The 22,118-nt window shown below is 41.7% G+C and overlaps 1 protein-coding gene across 3 annotated transcripts in view; it reads right to left on the bottom strand.

Moving 5' to 3' along the window:
• Window positions 1-1,739: 1,739 nt before the first annotated feature.
• LOC106582652 (matrilin-4) overlaps window positions 1,740-22,118 on the bottom strand; it is a 61,623-nt gene continuing 41,244 nt past the window's right edge. For all 3 annotated transcript variants that reach the window (XM_014165906.2, XM_014165908.2, XM_014165907.2), the window contains 5 exons: window positions 8,382-8,504; window positions 6,850-7,254; window positions 6,419-6,571; window positions 5,938-6,042; window positions 1,740-2,892 (listed from right to left, as the gene is read on the bottom strand). In XM_014165906.2, the coding sequence (XP_014021381.1) occupies window positions 2,834-2,892; window positions 5,938-6,042; window positions 6,419-6,571; window positions 6,850-7,254; window positions 8,382-8,504 (845 nt within the window). In that variant the 3' untranslated portion in view covers window positions 1,740-2,833. The remainder of the gene's footprint in view (window positions 2,893-5,937; window positions 6,043-6,418; window positions 6,572-6,849; window positions 7,255-8,381; window positions 8,505-22,118) is intronic.

The raw sequence follows: 22,118 nt of genomic DNA, 5'->3' as shown, positions 1-22,118 counted from the left end.
GCACATGAGGACAAAGATAGTACTTTTTGTCCTCTGGTCTGATGAAACAAAAATAGAACTGTTTGGCCATAATGACCATAGTTATGTTTGGAGGAGAAAAGGGGAGGCTTACAAGCTGAAGAACACCATCCCAACCGTGATGCACGGGGGTGGCAGCATCATGTTGTGAGGGTGCTTTGCTGCAGGAGGGACTGGTGCACTTCACAAAATAGATGGCATCATGAGGGAGGGAAATTATGTGGATGGAAAATTATGTGGATATATTAAGCAACATCTCAAGACATCAGTCAGGAAGTTAAAGCTGGGTCGCAAATAGGTCTTCCAAATGGACAATGACCCCAAGCATACTTCCAATGTTGTTGCAAAATGGCTTAAGGACAACAAAGTCAAGGTATTGGAGTGGCCATCACCAAGCCCTGACCTCAATCCCATAGAAAATGTGTGGGCAGAACTGAAAATGCTTGTGCAAGCAAGGAGGCCTACACACCTGACTCAGCTATACCAGCTCAGTCAGGAGGAATGGGCCAAAATTCACCCAGGTTATTGTGGGAAGCTTGTGGAAGGCTACCCGAAACGTTTGACCCAAGGTAAACAATTTAAAGGCAATGCTACCGAATACTAAATGAGTGTATGTAAACTTCTGACCCACTGGGAATGTGATGAAAGCTGAAATAAATAATTCTCGCTACCTTTATTCTGACATTTCACATTCTTAAAATAAAGTGGTGATCCTAACTGACCTAAAACAGAGAATGTTTACTAGGATTAGATGTCAGGAATTGTGAAACTGAGTTTAAATGTATTTGCCTAAGGTGTATGTAAACTTCCGACTTCAGCTGTATATTGAATATAGGATGAAAAAGATTTTCTTTCTTTCTTTGTGGAATTTTCTACAGAATTTCAATGTGTACTGTACATAGATCTGATGATTATGTTGATATTACATTGATGTAACAGTTAGGTTAAGTCAATGTATTTAAGTAGAAGTTTTACCTTCATTTTAATATTTACACTGCTGGTTGAAATGAGATGAAAACAGCACTGGTTGATTACTTTTTTCAAATCCAATGTATTTTCCACATTGATTCCATGACACAATATGTTGACAAATTACGCTGAAACAACGTTGATTCAACCAGTGTGTGCCCAGTAGGTTGCTACAATGCTGTGTGCCAAAACATCCTTGTCTGAGCTCCTCTGTTTCCTGTGCTCACTTGACAATGTTACATCAGTCTGAAAACTTTAGAGGCAGTTTGTTGTTGAAAAGCATTTGCTTATGTTCTTCCACAGCTCCTTGTGAGAGTCGAAGGCCAGGCTACCTTTTGGGACAATTAACATGTCTTCACCAAGGCTTGGGGGACCATCTGGCATTTCACATTCTCCAGAGTCTTGGCTGGAAGTCAGCAAACACGACAATGGAAAGAGGAGCTCCCCCCATTAGCCTTAATTAGAAGGTACTTACAAAGGTCATCCATGGTGGGACACTTGTTGTGAAAAGAACACAAGGTATCCCAGGGACTTATTAGACCCTCTATGGAGATAGGAACTGAAGTTCATCATCATAAAGTATGTCTCTGTTTGAAAACAATAATGAAGCAAAATCCCATTACACATCAATCGTAAATTTAGTCCCTTGGGGGTACACACCATAACACATCTCTGACCAATTACAGGGTGACTGCTCTCAGGTTGCAATGATCCTACGATTCCGTTCAGAGTTATGAAGAAACAATACAGCGAACAATTTAGTCTTTATTGCCATCTGTGCCAGAATACAGAGAGACTTTGAACATTACAAAAAAGTTTATTAGAAAATATACAAAAAGTACTGGTAACCAAATATAGGGGTATAAATCTTTCCATCACGTGGTCGTTTAATACAAGACTAAACAAAGAATAACAAGAAACTAAAAAGGCCCTCTTGTTCAGTTACATATCTCAGTGACGTTCTCTCTGTCCCTCAAAAATGCAGTAAAATGCATAACAGAGAGGGCAAATTAATTAAACTGTAAAAAGCTCACTCCATTTAAAATTAAACCATAGCAAAAAGGTGGGGCATAAACTTTGCTTTGTTTTTGGTGGTATTTTGATTTCACATAATATACCAGTAAAGTCATTACCTAATTCAATTTCATACATAGTTACCCAATAAGACAATTCATGTGATCAAGTTAATACAGTACTTGATCTCATCCTCTTGACAGTAATGTTTTGGTTTGATCTGGGTAATTGTGTGATGCTTGGTTTCACTTTTGTAAATCCAGGAACCATTCTTTGTACTCTTTTTGACTCTGCTATCATTCATTCCTCTACAAATATTGTATTATATTACTTTCTACGAATCACTGATTGGTGCTTTGAATTGACCTTGGCTAGATCATAAGGACTGGTAATAATAACACTTAATTTCTCTTTTCTCAGATATCTACTGCCGGTATAAAAAATGGCTATAAATACATCACATTTAACAAACCATATAAAACAGATCAAGTATAAATAGGGCACAAAGAAACTGGTATCTGGTGTGTGAATGGAAAAATACTGTATTTAAGTTATAAACAACGGCTGTACTTTCTAGTCGCCTGTGCTTATGTCTACAGTAAGTAGTGTGCCAACTGTTCCTATTGATGTGTTTGACATGACTTAATTCCAGTGCATGTGCACATTCATGCTCTGATACGAGATACTCTACATGAAATATTGTTTTGGGTAATTTACATCATGGAAATTCGACATTGACAGGACTTGTTTTTCCTGTTACATTATTGACAGGAAGAGTCCTCTATACTCAATGCATCTCCACATCTTTTTTGGGTTACATGGTTGACACCCCTCATTTCCGTGACAGCAGCTGGTTCTCCAAGTCCTCCAATCGAGCAGTCATCCCCGCCAGTAGAAAAGGGTTAAGGAAATAAACACATCATTCCATTTTATGGTCAAATGGGCTGTACGAATGAAGTTGAGCTGAATTGAATGATATTGTAGTAGAAGAATCATATGGCTTTTTTCATGGGATTAATTTTGGTCCGAATCCTAACTTGAAATGTGTGCACTAAACTTGGACTTTGGCATAAATCATACATTGATGTTGATGGGAAGATCTGTGCAAAAACTTGAGTTACAGACACTGACGTATTTGGGCCAACAGTATATCACTTAAATGCATATATATTAAGTACCTAAGGTACAGTGCCTTTGGAAAATATTCAGACCACTTGACTTATTCCACTTGACTTATTAGGTTACAAACTTATTCTAAAATTGATTCAATTGTTGTTGATTTTTTCGACTCAATCTACACACAATACACCATAATGACAAAGCAAAAACAGTTTATACGTTTTTGCTAATTTATAAATATGAAAAAATCTGAAATATCACATAAGTATTCAGACCCTTTACTCAGTACTTTGTTGAAGCGCCTTTGGCAGTGATTATAGCCTCGAGTCTTCTTGGGTATGACGTTACAAGCTTGAAACACCTGTATTTGCGGAGTTTCTCCCATTCTTCTCTGCAGATCCTCTCAGCTCTGTCAGCTTGGATGGGGAGCATTGCTGCACAGCTATTTTCAGGTCTCTCCAGAGATGTTAGATCAGGTTCAAGTCCGGGCTCTGGCTGGGCCACTCAACAACATTCAGAGACTTGCCCCGAAGCCACTCCTGCGTTGTCCTGGCTGTGTACTTAGGGTAGTTGTCCTGTTGGAAGGGGAACCTTTGCCCACTTGTCTGAGATCCTGAGTGCTCTGGAGCAGCATCAAGGATCTCTCTGTATTTTGCTCCGTTCATCTTTGCCTCAATCCTGACTAGTCTCCCAGTCCCTGCCACTGAAAAACATCCCCACAGCATCATGCTGCCACCACCATGCTTCACCGTAAGGATGGTGCCAAGTTTCCTCCAGACGTGACGCTTGGCATTCAGGCCAAAGAGTTCAATCTTGGTTTCATCAGACCAGAGAATCTTATTTCTCATGGTCTGAGAGTCTTTAGGTGCCTTTTGGAAAACTCCAAGTGGGCTGTCATGTACATTTTACTGAGGAGTGGCTTTTGCCTGGTCGCTCTACCATAAAGGCCTGATTGGTGGAGTACTGCAGAGATGGTTGTCCTTCTGGATGTTTCTTCCATCTCCACAGAGGAACTCTAGAACTCTGTCAGAGTGACCATCGGGTTCTTGGTCACCTCCCTGATCAAGACCTTTCGCTCCTGATTGCTCCGTTTGGCCATGCGGCCAACTCTAGGAAGATTCTTGTGGTGGTGGTTCCAAACTTATTCCATTTAAGAATGATGGAGGCCACAGTGATCTTGGGGACATTCAAAGCTGCAGAAATGTTTTCGTACCCTTCCCCAGATCTGTGCCTGGACACAATACTGTCTCAAAGCTCTATGGACAATTCCTTCAACCTCATGGCTTGATTTTTGCTCTGATATACAATGTCAACTGTGGGACCTTATATAGACAGGTGTGTGCCTTTCCAAATCATGTACAATCAATCAAATTTACCACAAGTGGACTCCAATGAAGTTATAGAAACATCTCAAGGATGATCAGTGGAAACAGGATGCACTTGAGCTCAATTTTGAGTCTCATAGCAAAGGGTCTGAATACTTATGTAAATACGATACAACATTTTCTAAAAACCTGTTTTCGCTTTGTCATTATGGGGTATTGTGTGTAGATGATTTTAAAAAAAATGTAATCTATTTTAGAATAAAGCTGTAACGTAACAAAATGTGGAAAAAGTCAAGGGGCCGAATTCTTTCCGAAGGCACTGTATCAACTGTATGGTTTTAAAACACATTTATATAAACTACATAAAGTATTTTGTTATAGTAATTGTTGTCACAAAACAGTAAAATGTTAGGACAAAATAACAAGGCAGTATCTGAAATATCTGGATCAATGGCCATCAGTAAATCTAATCTACTCGCACAAATGTCATAATGGGCGCTGCACAAAAAAGATGTCCTCCCAATGAAAAGTAGCCATGTGCACAGTCAATCAAAAGATCCTTATGTGCTACCCAGTACAATAGCATGATGGAGACTGACGTGGAATTCCACTGCAACAGAAGTGCCATTGTAACTCCTCATCACCTCTAATCCCTAAGCATTTACAAGAAAAATAAACAATTGGTCTTTGAAACGTTGTCCTTTGGACAAATCTGTTTCTAGAGCCTTTGAGTAAACAATGATCCACTTTACACAGTGATGAATTGGGGGCCAATGAAATATTAGGTATGTTACGCTTAAGTTAAAAGTGATAGTTTACCATGTAGACCAGAACAGACATGGTCATGCTTTACTGACTCAGAACTGATACAACATGTTTTTTCATGAATGTTACCTTTTACCGTTTATGAAAGTGATCAGAATCCAACACAAATGTATGCAGATGAGTTTAACCAAATCTTTCTTTTCATTTTGGGCCGGATTCCCGGACACAGTTTAAGCCTAGTCCTGGAATAAAAAGCATGCTTAATGAAGAATCTCCATTGAAAGAACATTTTAGTCAAGTACTAAGCTTAATCTGTGTCCAAGAAACTGGACATTAAAGTATATATTGATGACTGTTTTGAGTATTCATTATGTCCTTTGATGTCCAATCATGTTTAATATTGTCCAGAGAGCTAAATAATAATTTAACCAGAGACAGCAAACACTGGTTGATTTTATGTTCAAGCCAATTTTCTGGCTTTGTGGAGACAAAAACAAACATGTGTGGACCACACCACACATGGTGGGGGGAAGATTGTGGCAAGTGCAAAATAAAAATAAATAGACTAGAGGAACAGGCACCATGACTTGTATAAATGAACAATATTTGGGTGTGTGTTAGTTTTGTCTCAGCTGCGAGTGTGTATATAAATCATCATGCTACAACAGGTAAAAGACAAGCTACAATGTTCACCTTAAATGAACAGGAACTGTATATAAAAGGATATGTTTTGTTGTCAGCTGCTCCAGAGTGGTCATTGTGGCTTGCTGGAACTCAACCAGACTCTCACAGGCACATGGGTTTTTTACCTCAATCTCTCCCTGGCTCTCCTCTGAAAACACACATTTACATCATTTAGCAGACACTCTTATCCAGTGCGACTTACAATGAGTGCATTAATTTTCATACTTCTTTCCCCCTTCCTGCTACCCAATGGGAATCGAACCCACAAACCTGGCGTTGCAAGCGGCATGCTCTACCAACTGAGCCACAGGGGACCACATACACACGCATTGTGAAAAAAACATATTTATATTTTATTCTATCACTTTCATCAGCTCTCCAAATTAAGAAATGTAAGGAGGTGTCTATTGTGTAAAAAGTATTTAACCTCATCCTCTCTATTATCTTTGCCTGACTCTAGATGGTGCTCTAAAATAACAAGTTCTGATTATGTTGTGATTTGCTTTGATCATAGAATAGAATACCTGCACAGATGTTGAGCTTGAGGTTCTCTGCTATTTGGTTGATGAAAGTGAAGTCAGTGGTATAAAAGAAGTGCTTGTCGTGTGGCTCCGAGGCAATCTCGCGCAGCTCATCCTCCACAGCCTTCCCAACGCCAACAGCATACATAGTGATACCTGGCACACAGGACAATGCAGTATCTCACTGAAGTGGTGGATGAAGTCCTGAATTGTATTTGATTGCAAGCACTGTTTTTTTGAAACATCTAGCCACACACCAAAGTAGTGAATGGCAGTCGATTTGGACATGATTTGTTGTCTTTAAGTAGTTGGCTTTCATATTTCATATCTTAATGTTCTTGGTCTTAATGTTCTTGGTCTTATGGAAACATTACTGCAGAAGCTTTATAATATATTAGGCAAATAAATTACAGCCCGTGTGTCACCTACAGTACCTGCTTCTTTGGCTTTCTTGGCCCACTCGGTGATGTCGTCTTGAGAGCGGCCGTCAGTGAAGACCAGGCCCACACGAGGGACATTCTTGCGGGCACCCTCGGCCTCTGAGAAGCTGTTCTCTACCATATGCTTGAGAGCCAGGCCCGTCATGGTGCCCTTCTCCATGTACTCCACATTCATCACCGCCTTCTTGATGTCAACCGCCGTCTGGTACATGTTGAGGGAGAACTCGGTTCGCACGCGACTGGAGTACTGCACTAGGCCCACTCGTGTCCCGTGCGCCGACACGTCCAGGGAGTCCACCACCTGGTTGACAAACTGCTTGACCAGCTCAAAGTTCTGGGGACGCACACTCTTGGAGCCGTCGATGAGGAGGACCAGGTCAATGTTGGCTGATCTGCAGGCTGGGTGGGACACGGGGCGAATCAGGGCACTTTTCATACAGTAACATGCCCTTGTTGCATTTACCATGCATGGATTGTTGGACTTTCATAAAACACTGTTGGATTCATCAGAGACAACAGCTCCTTTGGCAGTGTTACCTCTTGATGAAGAAAAGGCTTTTTTATGTTTTTCCCTGTAAAAATTAACAAACTTACAAAGAGGGAAAGACGTAGGAGGACTATTCGTACCAAACTTTAAATTGTATTTCCAGGCAGCATTTCGCCCAATCCTAATTTGGTTTAGAGATGATTCTTCTGCCCCCTAGCTGAGTATAGAGAGACATGGAAGAGGTGGTCGTCACTGATATATCCCTTTAACAATGTAAACTACACTTTGGTCCTATTAATGCTAACACAATTTCTATTGGTGCAAAATGGAATGCTATGCTCCACTATTTGACAATAATGCCTTGTGATCTGGAAAGCAGTATTTTGCATCCCCCAATAGTCCAAATGTGGAATTCATACCCTTGCTGATATCATGGACAGCAATGGTTTGAGAACATTCCATACACATTACCAATCAAATCATTTTTTCTGTATTTACAATTTAGGTCATCTATGCTGGACTATGGAGTCCCTTGGGAAACCCAACTACCAACCACCCAATGATGGGATTTCTAAATACATTATCTGGAATGGTGACATGTTGGCTGGGCAGAGTTGGGAGAACGAGATGAAAGGTTGGGGGTAGAGGCCAACTTCTTTATTTTATTTTCCTGTTTATACTGAATCTATTATTACTTAAACTTTTGAGTGGTAGCCTATGGGTAATGGATAATGTACCTGTAACCTACCGAACAAAAATAATACACTGTGGAATGTGCAGTTATTATGCATTTTAACAGGTCCTTATTGTAAAGCTTTCTCAATTACTTACATGGCTAAATATTTTATTTAGGAAGAGGTTTTATTTGTAGGTTATGTAATTCCAGTCCTAGTCCTAGAGCACATTAGATATGATATTGTAGATACTACAGAGGGACAACTGAATAGTAGTAGTTGTAGAGCCATTGCATCCTGGTGAACCACAGTAGTTGTAGAGGGTATTCATTATTGTATTCAGTGGGTGTGTGAAGTATACTTACTTCCGCAGCCTTTGCCATCCTCCGCCAGTAGCTGTGCCTCAGGGCAGATGCAGTAGTAGGATCCTGGTGTGCTGACACACTGGTGCTCACAGCCATGCACCACTGTGTTACACAGGTCAAGATCTGTGGAGGACAAACACACATGGAGAGACTGACAAACTGAGGGACTGTGGATGAGAAGTGTGTAGTGTCATAGGTTATGTCCGGGATCAATGGAACACGATGGGGGATAGCACAATGACACTGTTATTGGCAACCATTCAAAAAAGCTGATACTAACAAAGTGCACATTTATCAAATTTCTAAGAGGCTTACATTGAGGTCACTAAAATCTGATTTAAAAAAAATATTTGGCTGTTTCTGCTACATAACATTTAGAAGTTGTCCTTTTCTGGTGTAGAAAAATATTTGCTAAATGCTAACTATTGTTCGGATAAGCTGGTAGCAAAACTAGCCAGTAATTGCATCTGGTTACCAAGGTAGTTAAAGATTAAGTACGTGTCTTAAAGGCAACTTAATGTTATTTGATTGTGACCAACAGCACAGACCTGGGTTCAAATAGAATTTGTATTGTTAGGAATACTTTAGTTGCTTTTGATTGAGCTTGCTTGGAGCACTTCAACCAATGACATAGTCCCAAATGTGCAAACTGGCACTCCTGGCAGGCTCAATCAAACGCTACAAATATTACAAAGAAAATACATACTATTTGATAAAAAACATCAACAAAATCCTGTTGTGTGCAAGCAATAAGGCCAGAAAATATGTATTTTAAGCTTGATAAATACAGGATAGTATGTAGATTTGTTGAGTTTGCAATGTTCACCACAAATCTCACGCAGCAGCCGCCTCAAATACTTCTATTGTTTGAGACCTTCTATACCAACTTGGACTCTCAAGTATTCCTAAGGAAGATCATTCTTCTTGGGGATTGTATTGCCAGGGTCAGCCAGGACCACAACATTTGAAGAGGCATGATTAGAAACGAAGGTGTCAGCAATACAAACTCAAATGGAGTTATTCTCCTAACCAATGTACAGCCCACTTGGAAGAACACATACTGGGAATCCTGGATGCCTTTGCAAAGGCGTACACAGTCCTAGGTCTGGCACTAAACATAAAAAAGACACCAAGCCCGACCTGACAAGACAACATGTGTTGGCAATACCAGACAAGACAACACAGGACACAACAATATATATTGACAATATCACCCCCGTAAATGTGGATCACTTTCAATACCTTGGCAGCTTTCTCTCCTCTAAAGCTAAAATAGAAGTGGAAATACACCGCTGCCTAAGATGTGTCAGTGGAGCATTTGCCAGACTGGGGAAATTAGTGTTTGATTATGGTGATATTCAGGTCACAACTTAAGTCCTCATCTACAAAGCTGTAGTTCTTCCAACCCTACTGTATGGGGAAACCAAGACCACGTACAGTAAGCACCACCAAAGATTCCTCTGCAAATCATGAGGATCAGCTGGGAAGACAGGCGCACCAACGCCTGTGTCCTGAAGGAGGCAAACATTAAACCCTTGTAAGTCTAAGCCCTTGGTTCGCAATATCTACTAAGCTAACATATGGAATTGTTTTAAGATGGTCATAGGATGGATCATTTAGCTATTTGATTTGGAATTTTAGGACCCCTGTAGGTATACAAAAAAAATATTTATTTAAAATTATTTCATAAAATATTGGCCTTTACTGTTATAGCCCATAGACATGTGAATAACACATTTATAAAATGTCCGGTACTGGGTTACCTAATGACGACTCCCCTGAAGGTTGTGTGCGTCGTAGAGCAAAACAAGTGAGTGCTAATTGTTCCTGAGATGTTGTTGTTGCTCAAACAGTTCTGTCTGGACAGTCAGTTTCCGAAATTAGGTCGTAGGAATCAGAAAGTTCAGACAACTGCCGTAAAGCTTGTGGATGTTGTAGAGCAAAACAAACAACAATGTCGTGAGAGTGAGAGTGATGAGTTGCTAGCTCAAACGGTTCGGGTTTAACAGACAATTTCGTGATGATTGTCTTGTTCAGATCCTGTCATGTGTAGAAAAACACAGCTTCACAAGCTCCATGTTATGGAATAGGCACAAGCTTTATATCGATGGAAAACGGGCTTGAGCTGCAGCCACTGAAAGAAACGATTAGCCTAACATAAACACACAGGAAGCTATTCAATATTCAAAATGACATGAAGTATTAACTCTAGTGTTTTTTTAAAGCATCACCACTACCATCACCAGCTCACCAGTATAGGTCCTGTACTCCCAGCTAAACGCAAAGCAATTTGGTGGACAGAAGAAACACTACAAGTACCAACCTGAAAAAGTGCCCCATCAACACCACTAATTAGGAGGACAATGCATAGGACAGAACCACATGGAGGAAGACAGTCAACAAGTGAGTTACACTTTACAACATCTCTGCCACACCGCAGAAGACAAGTGACAATGTAAGGAGAGGTTTACCTCCAAGAAGGCCTAACAATCATCCACCACCATCACATACCCTTGGCCACACTGCAGCAGAATCTGCATCTCTTGGATTATCCTCTTCAGCTATCGGAAGACCCACAAACAGGAAGCAACAGGAGGACAATCATTCTCAACCTACAGTGATGTCTATAATGGTAACTTGAGTTGCTTTTGATTGAGCTTGGCCGGCGCAATGGAAGCAATGATATAGTCCAAAAAGTACAATCCATCATTCCAGGTAGGCTGAATCAGACAATCAAAAGTATTTGAAAGAAATCATACTATTTGAACTCAGTTCTGCTGAGAGATTTGAATAAAATCCTGTTGTGTAGAAGTAATAAGGATGGGGAAAAAAATATATTTATCTTCCTTTAAAGCTGCAATATATAACTTTTTGGGCAAATGTGAGTTATAGCTCTGTCATTCTCATTGAAAGCAAGTCTAAGAACCGGTAAATGTTCTATGTGTGCTATTTCTATGCTTCCCCTTCTTAAGTTTAGTTTTTTACATCTTTTACATTCAGTTTTGTACACCAGTCTCAAACAGCTGAAAATACAATATTTTGGGTTATATTAAAAATATATTTCACAGGGGTTTAGATGGTACAATGATTCTCTACATACATTGCTTGTTTTGTCACAATCTGAAATTAGGCAAAATATTCAAATTTTAGCAACCAGGAAATGGCAGAAAAATTTCTACATAAAAACGTTGTTGTTGTTGTTTTGAAGCATGGATTTCCAGTATTCCAATTTCAAAGATGGAGCTCAAAATTGATTAATATAGAGCAAAATGGAGATTTGTTCCACTTGTAATGATCACAACAAAAATCTCACCCAGCAGCTGGCTCAAATACGATGTTGGGTAAATCTGCCACTAGCTAAATGCATTATATTGTTTAGCTTGATGATGGCCTCACAAACTTGTGCAGGTCTTCTTGTCAGCGAGATCCTGAGTTGCCGTCTGGAGCTTAAGCTACTGGTAGGGTCACCCGTGGTTGTAAGGTCGGATGTTACAGGCAAAGTGTGATCCAACAAACCACATTGTCCGATTTCAAAAAGGCTTTACAGCGAAAGCAAAACATTAGACTATGTTAGGAGAGTACATAGACACAAATAATCACACAGCCATTTTCCAAGCAAGCATATATGTCACATAAACCCAAACCACAGCTAAATGCAGCACTAACCTTTGATGATCTTCATCAGATGACAGTCCTAGGACATTATATTATACAATACATGCATGTTTTGTTCAATCAAGTTCATATTTATATCAAAAACAGCTTTTTACATTAGCATGTGATCTTCAGAACTAGCATACCCACCGAAAACTTCCGGTGAATTTACTAAATGACTCATGATAAACGTTGACAAAATACATAACAATTATTTTAAGAATTATAGATACAGAACTCCTTTATGCTATCGCTATGTCCGATTTTAAAATAGCTTTTCGGTGAAAGCACATTTTGCAATATTCTGAGTACATAGCTCAGCCGTCACGGCTAGCTATTTTGACATCCGCCAACTTCGGGGTCACCTAAACTCAGAATTACTATTAGAAAAATTGGATTACCTTTGCTGTTCTTCGTCAGAATGCACACCCAGGACTTCTACTTCAACAACAAATGTTGTTTTGGTTCCAAATAATCCATAGTTATATCCAAATACCCCTGTTTTGTTTGTGCGTTCAGGTCACTATCTGAAGGGTAATGCGCGAGCGCATTTCGTGACAAAAAAATTCCAAATATTCCATTACCGTACTTAGAAGCATGTCAAACGCTGTTTAAAATCAATTTTTATGCTATTTTTCTCGTAAAATAGTGATAATATTCCAACCAGGCAACGTTGTATTCATTCAAAGAGAGAAAGAAAAACATGGTGAGTTCTCGTGAACGCGCATCTCCAGTCTCACTGTCCCCAGGCTGACCACTTACAAACTCTGCTCCTATACTTTGCCCAGAGACAGCAGACACCCCATTCCACTTTCTGGTGGCTTTAGAGAGCCAACGGAAGCCTTAGAAAGTGTCACATTACAGCACAGATGCTGTAATTTCGATAGAGATGTATCAGAAGGACAACAAATTGTCAGACAGGACACTTCCTGCATGGAATCTTCTCAGGTTTTGGCCTGCCATATAAGTTCTGTTATACTCACAGACACCATTCAAACAGTTTTAGAAACTTTAGAGTGTTTTCTATCCGAATCTACTAATTATATGCATATTCTAGTTTCTGGGCAGGAGTAGTAACCAGATTAAATCGGGTATGTTTTTTATCCGGCCGTGAAAGTACTGCCCCCTATCCCAAAGAAGTTAACTTGGCTTTCAAAGACTTTAGAAAGGCAGGGCAAGATAGATATGGGTCTGTAACAGTTTGGGTCTAGAGTGTCTCCCCCTTTGAAGAGGGGGATGACCACGGCAGCTTTCCAATCTTTAGGGATGTCAGACAATACGAAAGAGAGGTTGAACAGGCCAGTAATAGGGCTTGCAACAATTGCAGTGGATAATTTTAGAAAGAGAGGTTCCAGATTGTCTAGCCCAGCTGATTTGGAGGGATCCAGATTTTGCCGCTCTTTCAGAACCTCAGCTATCTGGTTTTGGGTGAAGGAGAAGCGGGGGGGGCTTGGGCAAGTTGCTGCAGGGGGTGCAGAGCTGTTAGCCGGGGTAGGGGTAGCCAAGTGGAAAGCATGGCCTGCCGTAGAAAAATGCTTCTTGAAATATTTATCGGAGGTGACAGTGTTTCTTAACCTCTTATTCTCCATGGACTTTACAGTGTCCCAAAACTTTTGGGAATTTGTGTTACAGGATGCACATTTCTGTTTGACAAAGCTAGCCTTTGCTTTCCTACCCGACTGTGTATAATGGTTCCTAACTTCCCTGAAAAGTTGCATATTGCGGGGGCTATTTTGATGCTAATGCAGTACACCACAGGATGTGTTTGTGCTGGTCAAGGGCACTCAAGTCTGGAGTGAACCAAGGGCTATATCTGTTCTTAGTTCTAATTTTTTTTAATTGGGAATGCTTATTTAAGATGGTGAGGAAAGCACTTTTAAGGAATAACGAGGCATCCTCTACTGACGGAATGAGGTCAATATCCTTCCAGGATACCCGGGCCAGGTCGATTAGAAAGGCCTGCTCATTGAAGTTTTTTTAGGGAGCGTTTGACAGTGATGAGGGGTGGTCGTTTGACCGCGGACCCATTACGGACGCAGGCAATGAGGCAGTGGTCGCTGAGATCCTGGTTGAAGGTTGAAGGTTGAAGACAGCAGAGGTGTATTTAAAAGGCAAGTTCGTCAGAATGATATCTATGAAGGTGCACTTGTTTACGGATTTAGGGTTGTACCTGATAGGTTCCTTGATAATTCCTATGAGATTGAGGGCATCTATCTTAGATTGTAGGACGGCCGGGGTGTTAAGCATATCCCAGTTTAGGTCACATAACAGTACGAACTCTGAAGATAAATGGAGGGCAATCAATTCACATATGGTGTCCAGGGCACAGCTGGGGGCTGAGGGGGGTCTATAACAAGCGACAACAGTGAGAGACTTATTTCTAGAAAGGTCGATTTTTAAAAGTAGAAGCTCGAACAGTTTGGGCACAGACCTGGATAGTATGACAGAACTCTGCAGGCTATCTCTGCAGAAGATTGCAACTCCGTGTCACGGATGTCGTATGAAAGAGACCAAGGCGCAGCGTGTGTATCATTCCACATCTTCATTTCTATATGAAACTATGCAAGACAGACAAACTATAAATAAAAACAACAAACCGTGACGAAGAGGTGGTACATGCATAAACTCAATATAATCTCCCACAAACACTAGTGGGAAAAACAGCAACTTAAATATGATCCCCAATTAGAGACAACGATGATCAGCTGCCTCTAATTGGTAATCATACAAAAACCCCAACCTAGAAAACAACATAGAAAATGTAAACTAGACAAAAACCCAACATAGAAAAAAGAACCTAGAACACAACATAGAAAATGTAAACTAGACAAAAACCCCAACATAGAAAAATAAACTAGAACCAAACATAGAAATAAATAAACTAGACAAAACCCCCCAGTCATGCCCTGACCTACTCTACCATAGAAAAATACGAGCTCTCTATGGTCAGGAAGTGACACTCCGCCCCCTTTGGCAGTTCTATCTTGATGGAAAATGTTGTAGTTGGGGATGGAAATTTCAGAATTATTTTCCTAAGCCAGGATTCAAACACTGCTAGGACATCAGGGTTGGTGGAGTGTGCTAAAGCAGTGAAAAAAACAAAGGAGGCTTCTGATGTTAACATGCATGAAACCAAGGCTTTTACGGTTACAGAAGTCAACAAATGAGAGCACCTGGGGAATAGGTGTGGTACTGGGGGCTATCCTCTAAATCACCAGAGGAACAGAGGAGGAGTAGGATAAGGGTACGGCTAATGGCTATAAGAACTGGTTGTCTAGTGCGCTGGGAACAGAGAATAAAAGGAGCAGATTTCTGGGCGTGGTAGAATAGATTCAGGGCATAATGTATGGTAGGAAGTGTGTACAGTGGAGGTCAACCTAGGCATTGAGTGACGATGAGAGAGATTTGCATCTCTGGAGGCACCAGTTAAGCCAGGTGAGGTCTCCGCATGTGTGGGGGGTGGGACAAAAGAGCTATCTAAGGCATATTGAGCGAGACTGGGGGCTCTACAGTGAAATAAAACAATAAGTACTAACCGAGACAGCAGTAGACAAGGCATATTGACACTAGAAAGAGGCATAAGCAATCATGGCTGTTGATTGGGAGAGCTTAGACAACAACTGGAAAATGGCAATGAATGGGCAGAGGGTCAGTTAGATATGCACAGGACCTGAGTTCGAGGCTGGGACTGACAGATAAACAAAAAGAGGTACCGCGTTAGTGCATTGTCCAGCAGGCATCAGCTGTGTAGCCGAGTGATCATAGTGTCCAATGAGCAGCAATAGATGAGTCAGAGAGCCGTTCGGTAGTCGCTACTATGCTAGGCGAGCGGGAGGCAACGGCATTCAGAAAGCTAGCGGGCCGGGGCTAGCAGATGGGTTTTCGGCGAGCTCGCAACGGAAAAGCCTGTTGTAACCACATCTGACGATTACGCCTGCAGACCAGTTGTGATGGATCGGCGGGGCTCCATGTCAACTATAAAGGGTCCAGGCCAATTGGCAAAAGAGGCATTGTAGCCCAAGAAGTTAGCTGGTATATGGGCATAGCTCGAGGCTAGCTCAAGGCTAACTGGTGCTTGCTTCGGGACAGAGGCGTTAGCTAACAGTAGCCACTCGATTGCAGCTAGCTAGCTGCGATGATCTGGTGTAATGGTCCAGAGCTTGAGGCAGGAATCCAGTGATGTGGTAGAGAGAAGCAGTCTGATATGCTCTGGGTTGACATCACGCTGTGCAGACTAGCAGGTATTGTCCGAGCTAAAGCTGGCTGGTGTCCAAGCTAAAGGTGAAGACCGCTAACCGTGGCTAACAAAGACTGAAAGCTAGTAGCTAGTTAGCTCCTGATGGAGGTTCCAGTTATAAAGAATAAAAATAGCAGATCCGTACCACATTGGGTGAGGCGGGTTGCAGGAAAGTATATTTAGTTCGTGGAATGAAAGTGAGATTAAAATATATATGAAAATAAAAAACTGTGTACACGGGATAAGACACGGGATAAGACAATGACAAACACACGTCTGACTGCTACGCCATCTTGGTATGATCATCTTGGTAGGATCATTAGTAACAGTTGATAATATTTTAAAAAAATGACATGTAGGCTTATTAAATCATTATGGAGCAGAGCGCAGACCAAGCCGTAACAGTTTGAACCCGATGGTTAGTGCAGACAATAGACAACGGTATAGCCTGTATTGTACACTATTCTCTATATTATAATTATATGTACACTAATCTTCCAACATTACCATTGGATGTAGAACTGAATATTGCAACTTTCAGGATGAATCAAACCACTGTATTTTATTCATCAGTATGATTCATAAATATTTGTCTAACTCTAAATCATTTACAAGATCAGAGTATTTTTAGATCTACCAATTGAAACGGAGACGAGAATGCATATATTTCGATGGATTTCTTCCATTGATCCCTAATATTCTGATCCCGTTCTCTTGATATATTCTAGTGAGTCTGTTGACAAAATTCTAACTAAAAGGTACACCGTATCTAAAGTGATGGCTTAAGATACAGTACCAGTCAAAAGTTGGGACACACCTACTCATTCCAGGGTTTTACTTTATTTGTACTATTTTCTACATTATAGAATAATAGTGAAGACATCAAAACTATGAAATAACACATATGGAATGATGTAGTAACCAAATCAGAATATATTTTATGTTTTATATTCTTCAAAGTAGCCACCCTTTGCCTTGATGACATCTTGCAGAATGTTGGCATTCTCTCAACCAGCTTCATGAGGAAGGCTTTTCCAACAGTCTTGAAGGAGTTCCTACATATGCAGGGAGAAGAGTAGAACGCAGCACTCCGGGCCAAGGGCACAATGGCCACTGGCCGCAAAAGGGTGCATTATGGCCACACAAAGGGGATGCCGCCGTGAAATTCAGGCCATTATCAAGTGCTTGTCAATTTGTGAATGAGTGACTGAAGAAGTGTGTACAGCCTGCGCAAAAAACTAAGCAAGAACTCATGACTTTCAAGACACTTTTTTCAAATCATCATTAGAGTCGCATAATGCAGCCTTACAATTTATTAAAAATCAAAACATAAATTACATTAATAACTCTAAATTAAGCATATAGGAGTAACTATTTCTTTGTTAACCGGTCAACACAGAATAACCGCATGTGCGCACTCCCTCAAATCGTTTGGAGAAAATATCCTTTCTCTTTTATTCAGATTTGTTCAATTGTATTCTTCATAATTTAAAATAATATAAAATAATGCCACGGAATTCTAAGCAAATCTTGTCTGCTAAATTAACTAATGTAGCCCACAGCCTTTTGGCATAGCCAGATCCAGACCTAACATAAGGACAACTCAGTTCTGTTCTTCTGAAATAGACTACATTTTCTTCATATCATGTTTATTTAGACCTGTCTAAAATAAATAATGGATTTATTGTGATGGTGTAGACTATATTACATGGATTTGTTAGACTTTTTAAAATGTAGTTCCAAAGGTCTGCATCAGTGGCGTGTAGGCTGTGTGGAAGCCAGGAGATGCTAAATGTGTTTATGTTAATTACAGTCAATTACCGTGAGACCGGCAGTCATTTGCTTGACAGTCACTTTCGGAATACATTTTGTAACCGCCACAGCCCTACCCCTAACCTTAATAATTCCTAACCTTAACCCATAACCCCTAGCCTAGCTAAAGTTAGCGAGATAGCTAACGTTAGCCACCTAGCTAGAATTCGTAACATATCATACGTTTTGAAAATTCGTAACATATTATACATTTATACGCAGATCCGAATATACACTGAGTGTACAAAACATTAGGAACACCTTCCTAATATTGAGTTGCACCCCTTTTGCCTTCAGAACAGCCTCAATTCGTTGGGGCATTTACTCTACAAGATGTCAAAAGGGTTCCACAGAGATGCTGGCCCATGTTGACTCCAATGCTTCCTACACTACAGCGAGTGAAATCGCTGCAAAACTTAACAAAGTCTAAACCATTAACCTCAACTAAATATGTAATAATGTTGTGGACATTGAGCAAGTTGAGGTGACTAAACTGCTTGGAGTTAACCTGGATTGTAAACTGTCATGGTCAAAACATGTTGATACAACAGTAGCTAAGGTGGGGAGAAGTCTGTCCATAATAAAGCGATGCTCTGACTTAACAACACTATTAACAAGGCAGGTCCTACAGGCCCTAGTTTTGTTGCACCTAGACTACTGTCCAGTCGTGTGGTCAGGTGGCACAAAAGAGGGCACAGCTGTCCCTTAAACGTACACGGAGCAGTAACAATAATATACATGTCAATCTCTCCTGGCTCAAGCTCGAGGAGAGAGTAACTTCATCTCTACTTGCATTTGTGAGAAGAATTGACATAAATGCACCAAGCTGTCTGTTCTTAGGGCTAGGGTCTATTTTCCTGAATTTCCGCCTGACTGACGTGCCCAAAGGAAACTGCCCAGAAGCCAGGATATGCATATAATTGGTAGCATTGGATAGAAAACACTTTGAAGTTTGTAGAAATGTTTACATAATGTAGACTATAACACAATTGATTTGGCAGGGAAGAATCCAAAGGAAAACCAACCGGAATTATTTTGTTTTGAGCTCCCATGCTCTTATAATGGAAAGCTATGGGTTCTATGCAATTCCAGCTCCCAGATTGCAATTCCCATGGCTTCCACTAGATGTCAACAGTCTTTGTTGATTGTTTCAGGTTTGTTTCTTCAAAAATAAGCAAGAATTTTGAGTTTTTGTACAAAGAGTCCCAGTTGAAAATCAGCTAATTTTAGATTTCTATTGATGGCGCCAACTAAACAGACTTTTTGGGATATAAAGAAGGATTTTATCTAACAAAACAACCATTCATGTTGTAGCTGGGACCCTTGGGATTGCAAACAGAGGAAGATTTTCAAAAGTAAGTGATTTATTTAATCACTATTTGGGATTTTATGAAGCCTGTGCTGGTTGAAAAATTGGTTGATGTGGGACACCATCCTCAAACAATCGCATGGTATGCTTTCGCTGTAAAGCCTATTGTAAATCGGACAATGCAGTTAGATGAACAAGAATTTAAGCTTTTAAATTATATAAGATACTTGTTCATAAATGTTCATAAATGTTTAATATTACGATTATTTATTTGAACTGCGCGCCCTCCAATTTCACCGGATGTTGTTGACAGGTGCCCCGCTAGTGGGACGCCTAGCCTTACTAGCACACAGCTTAGACACCCATGCATACCCCACAAGACATGCCACCAGAAGACTCTTCACAATCCATAACAGACTATGGGAGGCACACAGTACTGCATAGAGCCATGACTACATGGAACTCTATTCCACATCAGGTAAATTATGCAAGCAGTAGAATCAGATTTTAAAAAATGATATAAATACACCTTATGGAACAACGGGGACTGTGAAGAGACACGCCCAGGCACAGATACACGCATACACATACTAACACATTTACTCTACACACACATACACATGCATTTTGTATTGTAGATATGTGGTAAAGGCGTGAGGGAACACAATGTGTTGTGAAATGTAATGTCATGTAATAATTTGTATTGTTTATAACTGCCTTAATGTTGTTGGACCCCAGGAAGAGTGCTAATGGGGATCCTTAATACTGTAGCGACCCGCACAGACAGCTGTGTGTAATGTGTTAGGCTATTAGTTGGTTGTGTTGTACTTACCAGTACCCAGTGTTCGCGGGGTCCGACATGCCAATCAACCTGCTATCTGCCAATCACTGGAATGCCTGGAATGTTCTGATGCTGGGCATCCTGGTGGTTGGCGGAGTGGCGTGAAGGCGGGTTGGGCAGGGGGATGGAGCATTGGAAGTTGAGACCAGGTTTAGCCATTGTTCTCTCTCTTACGTATGGCCTTCACAAGAGAAGGTCACGGTTGTTTTATAGGGTATCCTTCATTTATTTGGTGTGGGCTACGGCCAAACAGTAGCCTGTGTGGTGTTGGGTTAATCAACCGTAAATTCGTAAACTCAAACCTCTTTCTGGACAATTGTTCCATTATGATCTAGTCAGGTCATTACATTGGTGTCAGAAGTAAAAACGTTGATATAAGTTAGCCAGCTAGCTTGCTGACTTCTGTGGCTAGCTAACGAAGGTGAGAACGGCGGTTGGAAATGCTTCGAGGGAATCCGAAAGTGAAGGTGGAGGTAGGGGACGATTATGGCCAAGGAGGTGCGTGTGCATGGATGTCGGAGGATCTGGCTGAGGAGATCGCCAGGGCGTCGGAGCCCAGAGGCCGCTTGAGGGAGCATATTAGAATGATGGCGGCTGAAGCGGGCATGAGTGCTTCATCGACTGTGCTTCAGGATTGGGAAGCTTTTCATGAACAGTTTGAACTGTTAGCTCATTTTGGGGGGTGGTCGAATGAAGATAGGGCACTGCAGTTGGCTTTGTGCCTCACAGATGATGCTCTGGCCTGTTTGATATTGATTAGCCCCGAGGACAGATGTGATTATGGGGCTGTAGTGGGAACACTGAGGAGGCGCTTTGGACAGTGTGTACAGCCCGGGCTGCTGCGCTCCGAACTGAGTAATAGACGCAGGCAGCCTGGAGAGCCACTACGGATGCTAGCTAATGACATTGAGAGCCTCTCTCAGCGGGCATATGCTCACATGCCTCCCTCCGTGCAGAGCGAGCTAGCACGGGACCAGTTCATACAGGCGCTCTCTCCTATGGAGCTGAGCATACAGACCCAGCTGGCTCATCCTGAGTCATTGCAGATAGCCTTGGAGATGGCTTTGGAGAGGGAGCTGGTGTGGGCTGGGGCTTCAGCTGGGGCTTTGGTGGGGGTGCAGGGAGACAGACCCACTGTGCGAGCTGTGGGGCAGAGCAGCCCAGAGACGGAAAAGCCTGCATGGGTGGCTGAAATGACTGAACTCATTTGTGCTGTGTCGCTACAGGCGACACGAAACACACACCCTGGTCCCAGGGTCTGCTGGGGGTGTAGCCAGTCAGGCCATCTGCGCCGGGATTGCCCCATGTCCCCCAGAGCTCAGGGAAACGGCTCGGGGTCCGCATAGACCGGGTAGTGCGGACCCCTGGCTTTCTTGCCCAACCACTATCATCTTCAGTAGGAGCCCACCGGCACAGACGGAAAGCAAGGCTCAACTTACCCCAGAAGCAGACGAGGGCAAGCTGATGGAGCCTGTTGTTGGGGTGGGCTGGACCTGTGTTGGGGACTTTTGTCATGTCCCTGTCACTGTGGAGGGGGTGCCCTGCTCTGCCCTGGTGGACACTGAGTCCACAGTAACCCTGGTGAGGCCGGATATTGTGCCAGGTTGGACTCAGTGTGAGCCCACAACTGTGCAGCTCCACACAGTCACAGGGGAGCTGGCACCCATGAAAGGGAAGGGAATAATGACTCTGACAGTAGGGGGCAGGTCTGTGCATCATCTTGTGTGGGTGCAGCTGTGCAGGACCCTTGTATCCTGGGGTTGAACTTTGTTAGGAGCACAGGCGGCCAGTTAGACCTAAATGGGGGAACACTGAGCTTCCAGGGAGGGCTGGCAGTCACCGTGGCCCCCCCTAATGTCACATTCACTCAACCCAATTTACCCT

Source organism: Salmo salar, chromosome ssa22 (genome assembly GCF_905237065.1).
Source record: "Salmo salar chromosome ssa22, Ssal_v3.1, whole genome shotgun sequence".
NCBI classification, from domain to species: domain Eukaryota; kingdom Metazoa; phylum Chordata; class Actinopteri; order Salmoniformes; family Salmonidae; genus Salmo; species Salmo salar.
The sequence above is the reverse complement of the archived record's forward strand: the minus strand, read 5'-3'. Positions and strand labels throughout refer to the sequence as shown.